At 34.5% G+C, this 13,583-nt stretch overlaps 1 protein-coding gene across 2 annotated transcripts in view; it reads left to right on the forward strand.

Annotated features, from left to right (window-relative positions):
- Wdr81 (WD repeat domain 81) overlaps positions 1-13,583 on the forward strand; it is a 369,840-nt gene that overhangs the window by 339,251 nt on the left and 17,006 nt on the right. For both annotated transcript variants that reach the window (XM_090398673.1, XM_090398674.1), the window contains 2 exons: positions 1,500-1,630; positions 5,500-5,701. In XM_090398673.1, coding sequence (XP_090254799.1) covers positions 1,500-1,630; positions 5,500-5,701 — 333 coding nt within the window. The remainder of the gene's footprint in view (positions 1-1,499; positions 1,631-5,499; positions 5,702-13,583) is intronic.

A 13,583-nucleotide genomic window follows, 5' to 3' on the forward strand; every position in this document is an offset into this window, starting at 1 on the left:
ACAAGGGTGTTAGAGCTAGGTTTTTTACTTGGAGAGTGGTGAATGAGTGGAATAAGCTTCCAGAGTCTGTTGTGGGTGCTACGACTGTGAATGAGTTCAAGGCAAGATATGATAGATACTGTGTGAATGCTGAATAGTTTCCAGACATGATGTTAAGGCCTCCCTCGATGAGTCTGTTGACTCCTTGGAGTTTCCCAGAACAACAACAACAATAATAATAATAATAATGCGCACGTTATCTATCGAAAAATATGGTATATGCCAATATGAAGGTATATGATGAAACACAGATACAATCGAACTTTGAACTATCAGTCTTGGAGAGAAGTAAACAGGAATGACTCTGTCTGCTACTCTACTTAATAACTATTTAATAAATGAAATAATAATTTATTTAAATAAATCATTTTTAAATTTTCCTTAGGAATCCTCTAAGGAAAATTTAAACACTTATTGCTGACCAGGTGATAATTACAGTTTATGAAGACAATGTTCAGAAAGCTATTCTAAGCATAAAGGAAATAGTTGTAGATTTTGCAATGATTAATTCATTAGAAAAATCAAATCAATGGCTTTTAAAGGTCAAGATCCAACTAGAAGTAAAATAGTAATAAATAAGGAAATTCCAGAACAAGTTAATTCCTTTACATTTACAGTGCATTATTTTATATGAAGATAAGATAAAATATGAAAATTACAGAATTCCTAAAAATAATAAATAGAATAAATTCTTTGCTTAAAACTAACCTGGTACAAAAACACTCAACTAAAAATCCATAATATACTTGTTTTACAAATGCTGCTATATGGAAATAATATTTGCAAGAAAACAAAAAAGATTAATGACAGCTGATATGAAATTTATGTGGAAAAGATACCCTATTTAATCATAAAAGAAATGCAGTATATTTGAAAGAATTAAATCAAAAACTAATAATAGAGAAAATGTAAGCAAATGAAATGACTACACAAACAAGTTCTTCATTATAAATCATCAGAAAAAAAGACCAATTACCCACTGAAGAGACTTGCTGATGGCTTCTGAGCCAGAATGAGCCATAATAGCTTAAATCCTTGAAGCACATGATTGATGATGATAAAATAAGAAGCAAACCTACTGTGATGCATTTGTAATATTTATCCAGTTTTAAGGAAGAAATTTTTTCCTTAAAAATGTCCCAGAACTGATGCATGTGTTTAAGTAGAAAAGAACTCAAAGCTGCTTTTGTGATGCAAAGGATTGGTAATAATGTAAGGAAAACATGTGACTACCATTCTCCAAAGTGTCATGCTTGAAATATTAAATTTCTCTTTGTGGGTGCTTGTAATGGTTCACATATAACACACATGCATATTGTATTCAAGCAGTTTCTTTATCTGTTATACAATGTTGTAACAGAGTGAAACCCTTTATTTTTCTTATTTATTATACTTTTGATATTGTGACGATTCTTTGCAAGAGTGTATTCTAAAAGTGTTTATTTCCTACCTTTAAATAGATTTGGGATCCATTTATGGGCTCCTGTATTAAACAATTAGACTCATCTAAAAGTAGTCCAGTAACTGTGCTTACAGCTATGCCTGCACCTAGCACAACATTTATAGTTGCTACTAGTAGTTCAACTGTAAGGTATGTGATGTTTATATTTTATAACAGAATTTTTTTTTTTTTTTTTTTTACTAAGTGGTTAACTTAGCTTTTAATGAATATTAAACATACCTTTGCAAATTTTTGTACTATATCAATACCAAACATTTTGTATTTATCCCCACACGCGACACTGATGTGTTATAGATTCTTATATCTCTTGTGTGAGTTAATAAAAAATGCAGTTATGAATTATGTCTGTTAGGAGATGTATTGGAATGAAAGTATATCTTATTAAAGTACAGTATCAAATATGTAATGCATATAATTTATTATTTTTTTATGAAAAGTTTTTCTGTATTCTCAATCCTCTATAGCTCAGTTAGTTTTGATTATATCCTTTAGTTGGAAAGACCTGGATTCAGATTTCAAAGTGAGTTAGCTGGCCTCATAGCCTTCATTGCTATACCTGCCACAAAATTATATTCTTGTTTAATCCTAATGTAAACAAAGTTTGTGTGTGAAGTATCTTCATGACTAAGTTACATGTATATAGATTCCGATGACTTCATATCATTAATTGCCTTAGCATAATGCTGTGCATTAAGGGAGGTTAGGTGTAATTCATAACAACACGATCTATAATCTCAAGCATAGAAAGGTTAGATGAACTTATAGTGCTGTATATGTCTAACCAACATTTCCATTGAAGATGGAGAACAAAGAACATCATTGTGTTGGAATAATTTTCAGTGGTAATTTTCAAAAAAAAAATATATATATATATATATATAGTTTCTCCAAAGAATGAAGTTAAAAAACTTAGCTAATATAGAGTTTGGTAGTGAATGAACAGTGAAATATGCTCCAGTAGAATTTTATATAGTAATTTCTAAATACAAAAGGTTAGTCAGCATATAGTGTACTTAATATTACAGATGTGTGAAATGCTAGAAGAGGGGGAGGGGATTAATCACATTAGAATATTTATCAGTTTAAAGATAGAAAAATTAAGACTGTCCTAGGATTCAAGAAATGGAAGCTGTTTGGATGGGGGAAGATTTTGGGAAAGTAAATTGGCACTGTCCCTAACAAATTTAGAGGAAAAAAAAACATAGACATCCCTTGAGAGGGATGTTTATAGAATACTATGATAGTACTACATGAAGGGTTTATGTTATTACTAACTTCCTATCTACCATTTTCCTCTAAAGTGGTCTGTTAACTGTCAGGACTGGACTAAGACTGGCTAACTTGGCTATGGCTGAGGAAAATCCTTAAGCTCCTCACATCGGCAGTGGGAATCAAACCCAGGACACTCCTTCCCCAGGCATATGGTTGTGAAGTGCATAACCACTAGGCTAAGCATGCAGACATAGAAGCTAATGATTTCTCATCAATCCTGACATGCTAAAGCAATTGATGGGAAGTCATTAGCCTCTATATACAATAGCTCAGTCATGAAGTTGCTTCATGCACAAACTTTGTTTGCTTACACTTGGATAAAGGGTGAAACCAAGAATATAATTTCTTGGCATCTTTAATTTATAGTATAAACAAGTGAAAAAGCTTTCAACATCTATCTCTAATCCAGAGTATTTTAGTAATAAGGTCAGACACCTTTTTAATATTGGTATATGGAAATATGACTTATGCATTACTTCAACTTTGGTATCACTTCTGTGTCTAGTGACCACTGATGAGACCTCCAAATGCTTTATAATATTGTATTGTTTAGATTTTATTGTTCAGTCAAATTTTTGTATTTAGAAAGAAGCATTCTAGGAGATATCAAATTTATGACTAGATGGTGTAGACCAGTGCAAATCAAATACAAATATTACATTTTTAGCATTTTATATACATATTTGACGTGGCACACTTAGTCTTAAAACATTTTAAATTTGTTTTCATTATTTCGTGATCCCTACAACAAAACTAGCGGCTCCCAAGGGGGCCGCGGCCCACAGTTTGGGAAGCGCTGGTGTAGACCACCCACACTATGCAATATTCACCAGGAGGAGATAAAATTCTGTCTATTCTTGCTATAAGAGGTTTTTTAAATAGTTGCATCCTCTTAATTCACTGTGGTCTTATAACCGATTGCAGGGATGACTGAAGAGCAATCCCAGGCAGAGAAAGCCAACTCAAGCCAGTTAACCCAAATGGGGCTAACCACCTGGAAATCGGTCATCTTTGTGCTTTAGTTTCAATTGGCCTTTTAGTTATTCATCTGAATGAGATTGGTGAAAAAGGAAACTGATAGTCTTTGGCTATATGATGATATAAAAGAGCTGATGCCTTTTCTCTATCTCTCATGCTAACTGTATTTTCTTTCTCCTAATACTCTCATGCACTCCCTATACTGACTACTCTAGGCCTATGATGAGTAGCCCTTTACTTTTTCACCTCAATAAAGTCAAAACTGGTCTAGATAGTGACCCTTCCCATAATGCATAGCATTGTACATGTCCGTAAGGATATGTGCATTGCATTATGATATACTAAGACAATTGATATGAACTCATTAGTCTCTGCATACAAGTAGCCCAGTCGTGAAGTTACTTTACATGCAAACTTTGTTTGCTTATACTTGGATAAAGAATGAAACAAAAAAAGATAATTTCTTGGCATTTTTAATTTATTTAGTTGAAAGTTTTGCAAGAAATAAATATTTACATAGGAGATTCTGATAAATATTTTCATTAGGCTCTTTTCTTCTGTACTTATGAAAAATGCAATGTTCAGACATGAAATTCCATGATGTTGAGAAGAGGTCTTTTGCCCTCTTAGGGTTTCCATCTGGTTTCTGACAATAACTTGTAGTTCAGAACAGCTGTGCTGTCAATCCGGTGAAATCTTAGTGAAAATTATGGTTAAGCATGCCTGGTTGTCTAAGTAATTATTATATCCGCTCTTCAACCAACAGGCTGCAGGGTTGAATCCTGACATGGCTGTTTGTGATTATCTTCAGGTGCGAGATGAAGTTTGCTGCCACAGTGATGTGAGAACCTTATTGTCCCACAAATAAGTGGGATGATGTGAGAACATTGTCCCACTTATTTGAACTTGAAGAGTGGCTTGAAAATGTTCTATGTTTGGTATCTAGAGCAGGGTGCTCAGATTATGTGTAAGTATTAAATAAAAAATAATTTTTAAAAAGCCTACTCAGCACTTTGGAAATTTGCATCCATAGTGCTATGCTCCTCAATGAAAGACCATTCTAAATTCGATTCTAAGCAACAACTAGAGAAACATTTTCTAAGCTTTTCTTTGACTGTTTCCTGAATTAGTCAATTTCTGGCATGATCAGGTCTGTTCTCCTCCAGGAACTCAGATTTTTCATCTTGTGTACTCAAGAAAAATTGATCATAGAACCCAAAGTGTTTCAGAGAATAATATATTGCATCATAGTTAGAGACCACAAAATGGCACAGATGTCTGCCATATTCTCTTTACTGGATGCTGCCTAATATATGATCGATAGTTTGGGTTAGCTATCAGTGATTGGAGATTGAGTGCCCCTCAGTCTTCAAAAGTTACACAGGGCTAAAACAGCCTAGCCTGCTCTCTTTGGAGGAATAGAAGCTATTAACAAATTTTTTTTAGCAGAATAATAAAAATCCTTAGTCTACACACATTATTAATTTGCTACTATATATAGGTTTTGCAACCTTTCATCAGTGGAAGTCACATAAGTTCTAATAAAATATGAATATAAATACTTCCAGGGAAGAGTTTGATGTCTAAGTAGCATAATACTCAGGCAACTAATGCTGAAGATGATATTCTTATTAACCTGTCACTTTCAGAACTTTGCTTCAAAAGTGAACATTACCTTACTACATACTTATTAATAGATAGTTTTATTATATGTTTAGATTCTTTGAACATTGTTATTATATGTTTAGGTTTCTCGATGCACGGACATGCCGATATATGCACGAATACAAAGTAAGCATAGGTCATGCTGGATTGATCAGATGTCTTTCAGTTAGTCCTAATGGAAACTGGCTAGCTGTAGGCCATTCTACAGGAATTATATCTGTTTTAGATGTTAGAACAGGACTAATGTTTGGTTCTTGGATGGGTCATGAAGGAGAAATTTTGCAGGTACATTTTTTCTCTTTAAAGCTTAAATTCTGAAATGATTTTTTTTTAAGGATATAAAAGAATGTATAAATATTTATTCACTTTTTTATTAATATTTTTAATCAGTGTTTGGAAATTTTAATCTCAATAGATTTTAAACTTGTGATATCAATCCATGTTTGTAAGTGGAGATTCTGTTATTCTAACTTAATGTCGTCGTCATTCTAGGGGACAGATCCTGTCAATATGGCGAGTTATTTCTTCTGGGTCTGTTTTTCTCTCTCTCTCCATCCTCATCTTTTCTCTTCATTTTCTTATTTCTTTCAGTTAATCAGTTTATCCTCAAATAACATATCTGGGTCATCCTCTTTTTAACTCTAACTTCCATCTAATATGTTTATAATTCATTTGTTATATCTTCATTTCATTTTCCTATTATTGTCTTCTCCAAGACCAAGATTACATTTCTTCGGTTCTCTCTCTCTCTCCATTTCATTCATGGTAATACTGTCTGACAGTAGGTTTTCAGATACTTCGTTTCCATTTTTTTTTTATTTTTTGCTTTCATAATCATACAAGAATATACATAAATATTAGAGTAATTATTTGGACAATAGATCAAGTGTTAACTAATAAATATTTATTAAACCTACTAGTTTCACCAAACTTTAGCTGTTGGCATCTTCAGGGTACAAGCACTTAGGTTAAAAAACATTACACAAATATGAATAACTGTAAAATTCTAACGATTATAGTTACAAACTATAATCGTTAGAATTTTACAGTTTGGTGAAATAACATTAAATATGAGTGATACACATATCGTGTTTACATGATTAACTAGTTGTTGCTAAGAAACGTTCTGTAGTTTGCATTGAAGTTCATTTCCTGTGTGTTAGAGATGTAATTAGGGTTTTCCCATATCTCTGGGAGTATTAAACCCTGGTTCCTGTTAAGGTTATCAACAGAGCGAGCGACTGTAGCTGCTTCTTTAAACATTCGGGAGTGGTAGTCTTCTTCTATGTAAGGGGAACAGCTTGAGTGGGATATGTCACATGCCAAAGTGGACTGCCCATTGCCACGCCAGTTAATTGTAACTGGCTTGGCAATGGACAGTCCACTTTCACCTTCTTGTGCTGACCTATTTATGGAACACCTCGAAAATAAAATTCTATCTCAAATAATTCCCAAACCAACAATTTGGTGGAGATATGTGGATGACATCTTCATTGTATGGAACCACAACAAGGATGACCTACTTGACTTCCTCAATAAGATCAACTCCTTTCATCATTCTATTAAATTCACTCTAGATCTTGAAAGAGACAAACAACTTCCGTTCTTAGACATCTTAATTAAGAAGTAAATTAATGACCATATAAACCTATCAGGTTTACAGGAAACCTACGAATGCAGGTCACCATCTACATTTCAGCTCCTCTCACCATATTTCTCACAAACTCAGCGTAGTACATCTTAAAGAAAAGAGCTGTCCGCATCATAACAGATAACAAGGACCTTCAAGACGAGTTAACATTAATATCTAATATTGGTACTTGAACGGCTACCCACGAAGACTCATCAACAAAATCCTTTTCTCTGAACCACCACAAAGAGAGTGAGAGGATACTCAATATATCAAAACTATCGCAATTCTGTATGTGAGAGGCATCTCCAAAAATCTCGCTAGTCTTCTCAAACCATACAAAATAAGAGTGACATTCAAACCTATAGAAACAACTTGTAAACTACTAAGATCTCCAAAAGATAACCATTCTTTCTATAAATATGCTGGAGTTTACAATATTCCATGCTCATGTGGTTCAAGTCACATCAGGCAGAAATCAAGAAGCCTTGAAATTAGACAGAAGGGAGCACATTGATTACATCAAAAACAACAGACAGGACATATCAGGCCTGTCATCTCATTTTTTTATAACTAGCCATGTCATTGAGTGGGATAAAAGCTGTTCCCCTTACATAGAAGAAGACTACCACTCCCGAATGTTTAAAGAAGCAGCTACAGTCGCTCACTCTGTTGATAACCTTAACAGGAACCAGGGTTTAATACTCCCAGAGATATGGAAAACCCTAATTAGATCTCTTAACACACAAGAAATGAACTTCAATGCAAACTACAGAACGTTCAATGCTATTTCAGTTTGTAACTATATTCGCTAGAATTTTACAGTTATTCACATTTGTGTAATTTTTTTAACCTAAGTGCTTGTACCCTGAAGATGCCAACAGCTAAAGTTTGGTGAAACTAGTAGATTTAATAAATATTTATTAGTTAACACTTGATGTATTGTCCAAATAATTACTCTAGTTAGATGATCATGAAAATAAACATTCGTTATACATAAATATTATAATGTATATATATATATATATATATATATATATATTCTTATATGGCTTAAGAAGAAGATTTAAGAATCTTCTTAAACCTTTACTTATGTTTCTAATAAATGAATTAATTTTTTCATTAAGAATTCTTTTGCCATAGTGATTATTTTTGTATTTCTTTTATATTAATCCCACATAAGAGAGTCACAAAACTGATAGCACATCAGTGCCATGTGTAATCAAGAAAAAAAAAAGTGAACGTGTTTATATGATTTTTGAAGGACATCTTCAAAGATCATCTTCATCTTCTGGAGGTTGTAGTTGTCAGGGATAACTGTGGGGAAAACTGTTCCAAAGTAGAGGTAGAAGGAATGAAATAAGAGGATGAGAAATTGGTTTGGAGCTGGAGAGTGAATTCGGATTGACCAGCAGCTACTCACATGCTTCTGTGCTTAAGGAAAAGTAGTGGAATGGTGTCAGCAAACTTTGGTGAAACAGTGCCCATGAAAATATCTAGAAAAGATATAAGGCAGAAACATTACAAAATGTGTCCAGAAAGTTCAGAATTTACCACCAAATAAGTCATGTGGTAGAATAGTGACTCATTAGCTAGCTTTGGATCATTTTACTTTCATTGCATGAACATTTGTTGTCTCTACAAATAATTTATAATGAATACGCTGAGATAAAAAATAAATAAATAAAATCACATCCAATTGCAATGTTCATGGTGTGATACAGTTTTTGTTGGCAGAAAACAGTAGTGCTATAGAAATTCACCAACAATTGTGTAAGGTTTACAGGCCTAACATAATGAGTGGCAGTTAGGTTAGGCATTGGTGTCATTTATTTAAAGAAGGCGTAGCAATTCTTTTTACCAAATTATCTTCAGCGGCTGGACAAGTGTGGTGAAAGACAAGTTGATGCAAAGAGTGAATGCAAAAATTTGTGAGAAATCATTTCACAATTACTGAACTTTCTTTTGAATTCCCAGAAGTTTCATGCTGAGATATTCATGAAATTATGAAAAGCTGGAATATAAGAAGTTGTGTGCCAGATTGGTCCCAAAAATGCTGACTAATGTGCATAAAAAAAAAATTTTGAGAGTGTTACAAAAATGAAGATGAACTTTTTTCTTATATCATGACTGGTGATGAAGCGTGGATTTCGGACATAAATGTAGAGTTAAAATAACAAGTACAGTGGCACCATTTATCATCTTTGAAAGCCAAAAAATTCTCAAACAGGCACCGTTGTCAAAAAAATGATGGCCACTGTCTTCTGGACCCGAAAGGGATCTTCTCGTTGATTTTCTTCAGCTAGGCTCCACAATTAATGCTGATGTGTATTGTGAAATACTTAAGAAATTCAGAACAAAAAGACAAGGAATGCTCTCTTCAGGAATCCTGCTTTTGCATGACAACATGCGAGTTCACACTCCAGCTCAAACTGTCCAGCAAATTCAGAAGTTTGGCTGATAAATTTTTGTCCACCCACCCACCCTACAGCCCCAATCTCATGCCCAGTGACAAATTCTTGTTCTTGCATATGAAGCAGTGGCTCCCATCTTAGCACTTTGAAGATGAGAAACTGAAGAAAGCATACCTCACTGGTGGCAGACTTTTTTTTAATGTATGTATGAAGAAACTGATGCCATGATAACAAAAATGCCTGGAAGTCAATGGTTACTACCAGTTTATTTTTTTTTTTAAATTCTTGACTGGACCTTACTTTCTGGGTACACCTCATCAATTTATGAGATAGAGACAAGTGAATCTGTGAAAGAGCCACCAATTAACCTCTTCCAGGCAACACTGAGCATTTTTAGAATTTTTTGTTGCATGTGAGAACAGTTTTTTGAAATGTGGGAGATTTGTGGTTTATACATTATGTAGCAACTTTTTCCACTTGGTTCGAAAGTGAATGAATTTATAGTGTTAAAAGTTGTACTAGTAAAAATTAAGTCTTGAGAAGGAAAGCTAGTGTTTTGGATGCAGAGAAGGCTTTGGATGTGATATGTTTATGTTTGGAGAAGCTAGATGTTTAAGTTAGTCCAAGGAGCTATATAAGTGAGGGAGAGGAATCATGGCCAGATTTTGTTTTGGTAGCATTCAAATTGACAATGTTATTCTCACAAGGGGATTAGTATTTAAGACATTGATTTTGGAAGATCTTGTAGTTTGGGATATATAAGCACGAAGATTATCAAATTAAAATGAGGAATGAAGCCAACTGTCATCAGCAAAACTGTGAATTTCAGGCCAGTTCTAGAAGGCCATTTATGAACGGGAGAAAAAGTATGGGGTAAAGTATAATTTGCGACACTCCTGGTTTGATGGATGGCTTCCTTTATTCAAATTTCCTTATCATTAACATGTGAACAAATAGAGAAGAAAGTGGCAATCCAGTTGCAAAGGATAGATAGCAAACCATATACTAGTAATTTGGTAAGTAGGCCTTGTGCCAGCTCCATTCAAATGCCTTGGAATTCCCCAGAGTGACCACACAGGTTTTGCCAAACCTTTCCATAATTTTGGTCAGTATATCAGTGATCAGATTAACACGTTCGCTGCCACGCTACTTTGGCATAGTCTGTTCCTGTACACCGAGCAATTTCACTTCTTCGAGGTCAGTACAGTAATCTCGTTGCCGGCGGTAAGCGTCATACGAGTATACTCGTAGTTGGCTTGTGCCGAGTATATACCCTCTATGAGAATACACAGTTTTGATGCTAGCTCCACAAGCCAAGCATTTTCACTTCTTCAAGGTCAGTACAGTAATCTCGTTGCCGGCGGTAAGTGTCATACGAGTATACTCGTAGCTGGCTTGTGTGGCTGGTTTACCAACTACGAGTATACTCGTAGTTGGCAGCGAACGTGTTAACTGGCAGAAGAAAGTGGTAAAGGAATTGACTGTTCATAACTTTCTCTGTTATTTTCAATAGAACTGAGGTGAGTTCAGTGGAACTATAGTTGCTCTTTTCTTTTGGATTGGCAGAGTATAAGCTTGTTCCCATGCTGTACGGTAGATAACAGATTCATGAGAAAGATATAAAGATGATGAAGGATGGAGTACAGTTGAATGGATAATATCAGGATCAGAAGATTTGATAGTACCAAGTTATTCATTATTCTGTTGATATCTTTCTGATGAAAGATTGGGGAAAGCATGTAGTAGAAAGATTAGAGAAGGTTCATGGTAAAGTGAGGAATACTTTGCTTTTAATATATTTGCCAGAGTTGGAGAAGAATGATGCTCAGAGGTTGACTTTGTCTTTAGATGATATTACATTGATACCATCTTCATGTGAGAGAGAAAGATGAAAATGAATGGGCACAAGTTGTGCCTAATGCCATTAGCAAGGGACAAGAAGGTTTGACTGTTATTTGAGCAAGAAGCCAATTTGTTGTACTTGGCCCTTTCAGAGTTTGTTTTGGTCGAACCAGTGGTCTTTTTTGTTTATTATATGTTGCTTTTGTATCTGAGAGGGATGCCGTAGTTTGTTTCAAGCCACTTGAAATATGCTGAATTCTTTCCTTGGACTGCTTTGATTCACTTCTTAGAACACCAAAGTTTGGATTGTGGTCTGGGCTTTTGAACTGAATTGAATGAGGGATAAAGACTTTCATTCCTGTAAGAATTGTTTTGGTTATTCAGTTGGAGCAAATGTCTATATCCAGAGGGCAAAAATAATAATCATTCAAAAGGGCTAACCCTTTTTATTTCGCACCTTTAGTGCCCTCTTTTCTCTTACAAATCTTTGCCTGACACTTGCCTTCTTTTCCCGCTAGTCCATCTGGGTCACCGCGTTTCCTTAGGTCGGCGTCTTCTGCGAATTCGAGCGTGAGCCGCTTTCTGATAATTTACACTGCCGCAAGTGTAACGCTCGCCCAAGCACCTTGAACTTTAGATTACATACGTTTCACATAGAACATTTTATGGCCGTTACAATTAACTAAAACATAATTCTTCACACAGAATAATTGCCATTTTTGATTCATGCTTTGTATCATTATATAAATTATTCATTCTATATACCCCTTTCACAATCATTTTCTATACTAAAGCTCAAGTATCTCTTAATTGTTTTCCAATTCTTGTTGAATCCTGAATAAACCAAATTTAAAAATAAAATTTTCCATTCAAGATTCAACAAGTGACAGAATGACCTGTTTGATTAAAGTAAATTAACTTGCATTTGCATGGAACTGAATAGACTTCAGGTAGCAGCAAAAGTTGTACTCTCTCCTTAGCAGATGGCAACAAAAAGCTGAATTTGATTAATACATTTAAATATGGTAAAAGATCAAATTTCCTAATGATACAAGAAGCTTGTTCAGAAGTACCTCTGATATAAGGAATGGAAATTCTCCATTCATTAGAATCTCTATCCATTATATCAAAGGTATTTCTAAATTTGTTTCTCATATTCTGAACTTGTTTCACATATCACCTACACCAGCTGTCACACTTTTCTTGAATTCATTCATTCTACCTGCACTCACCACCTCCAAAGGCAAGCCATTCCAGTCATGTACTACTCTGAGAGAAAAATCTTGCTCTCATCCCTTTTTTGATTGCATTTATTCTCACTCTCATGAAATGAAAAATTCCATATACTAGTATTCTGTATGACTCATTCAGAAGTTTATAAGTCTTTGTGTATGTGTCATGTTACCCCCCACCTTCCCTTCTTGTTTGCTAGTGTGTATATGAGCAGTCAACAAATTTTCAATCTCTCTCTCTATAGTGTACATTCCACAATTCTGATATCATCATCACCCTTTGCATCCTCTCACTGTATCTGCACCACCTTAGAAACCAGATCTATGCACTGTAGTCATGGGTCATACCATAACCTTGTTAGGAAGTGAGAAAACTTCCTTGTCCTTACATGTCAGTGTTTGTTTCAGCATAGCATTAATCTTTTGTGTTGTGTTTGTAATCTTAGGTGGCCCTAAATTTTATCATCCTTTTTTACTAAAATCTAAGATGAAATTCTTCTAGCATAATCACACCAGTATAATATGCCATTGGTTACCTCATCATACCAAAGTGTATAACTTTCCATTTACTAACATTGAACTGACAGCCATTTTCTCATATCCAAATATTTCAAATCATTCTGCAAATACCACTTAGTTCATTTTTGATTACCCTGCTATCTTTGCATCATCAGTAAACAATTGTGTGTATGTCTCCTGTCAAATACCTCCCATTGAAATTAATGTAAAGATTAAATAACAATAGACTGAGGACTGATCTCTGAGGAAAACCACGAATCATCTTAAATCTTGCAGACCCCCCCCCCATGTTTTAATGTCTGTCAGCCATTCTCTTATCCAAACTAATAATTCATAATCCAATCCCATATTCTCCAACTTATGCAAGATAAGTTGAATGATAATAAGGGGAATGGCAATCATGATCCAAAAGAATCATGGTTACCATTCCCCTTATCTAACTCAGCTGTAACATTATTATAAAACGTGAGCAAGTTATTCAAATCTGACCTAATCATAGCAAACCCATTCTGTTCATTGGAGAGTATAGA

This window comes from Typopeltis vanoorti, chromosome 10 (genome assembly GCF_054136105.1).
Source record: "Typopeltis vanoorti isolate ZY-2024b chromosome 10, IOZ_Tvanoo_1.0, whole genome shotgun sequence".
NCBI lineage: Eukaryota > Metazoa > Arthropoda > Arachnida > Uropygi > Thelyphonidae > Typopeltis > Typopeltis vanoorti.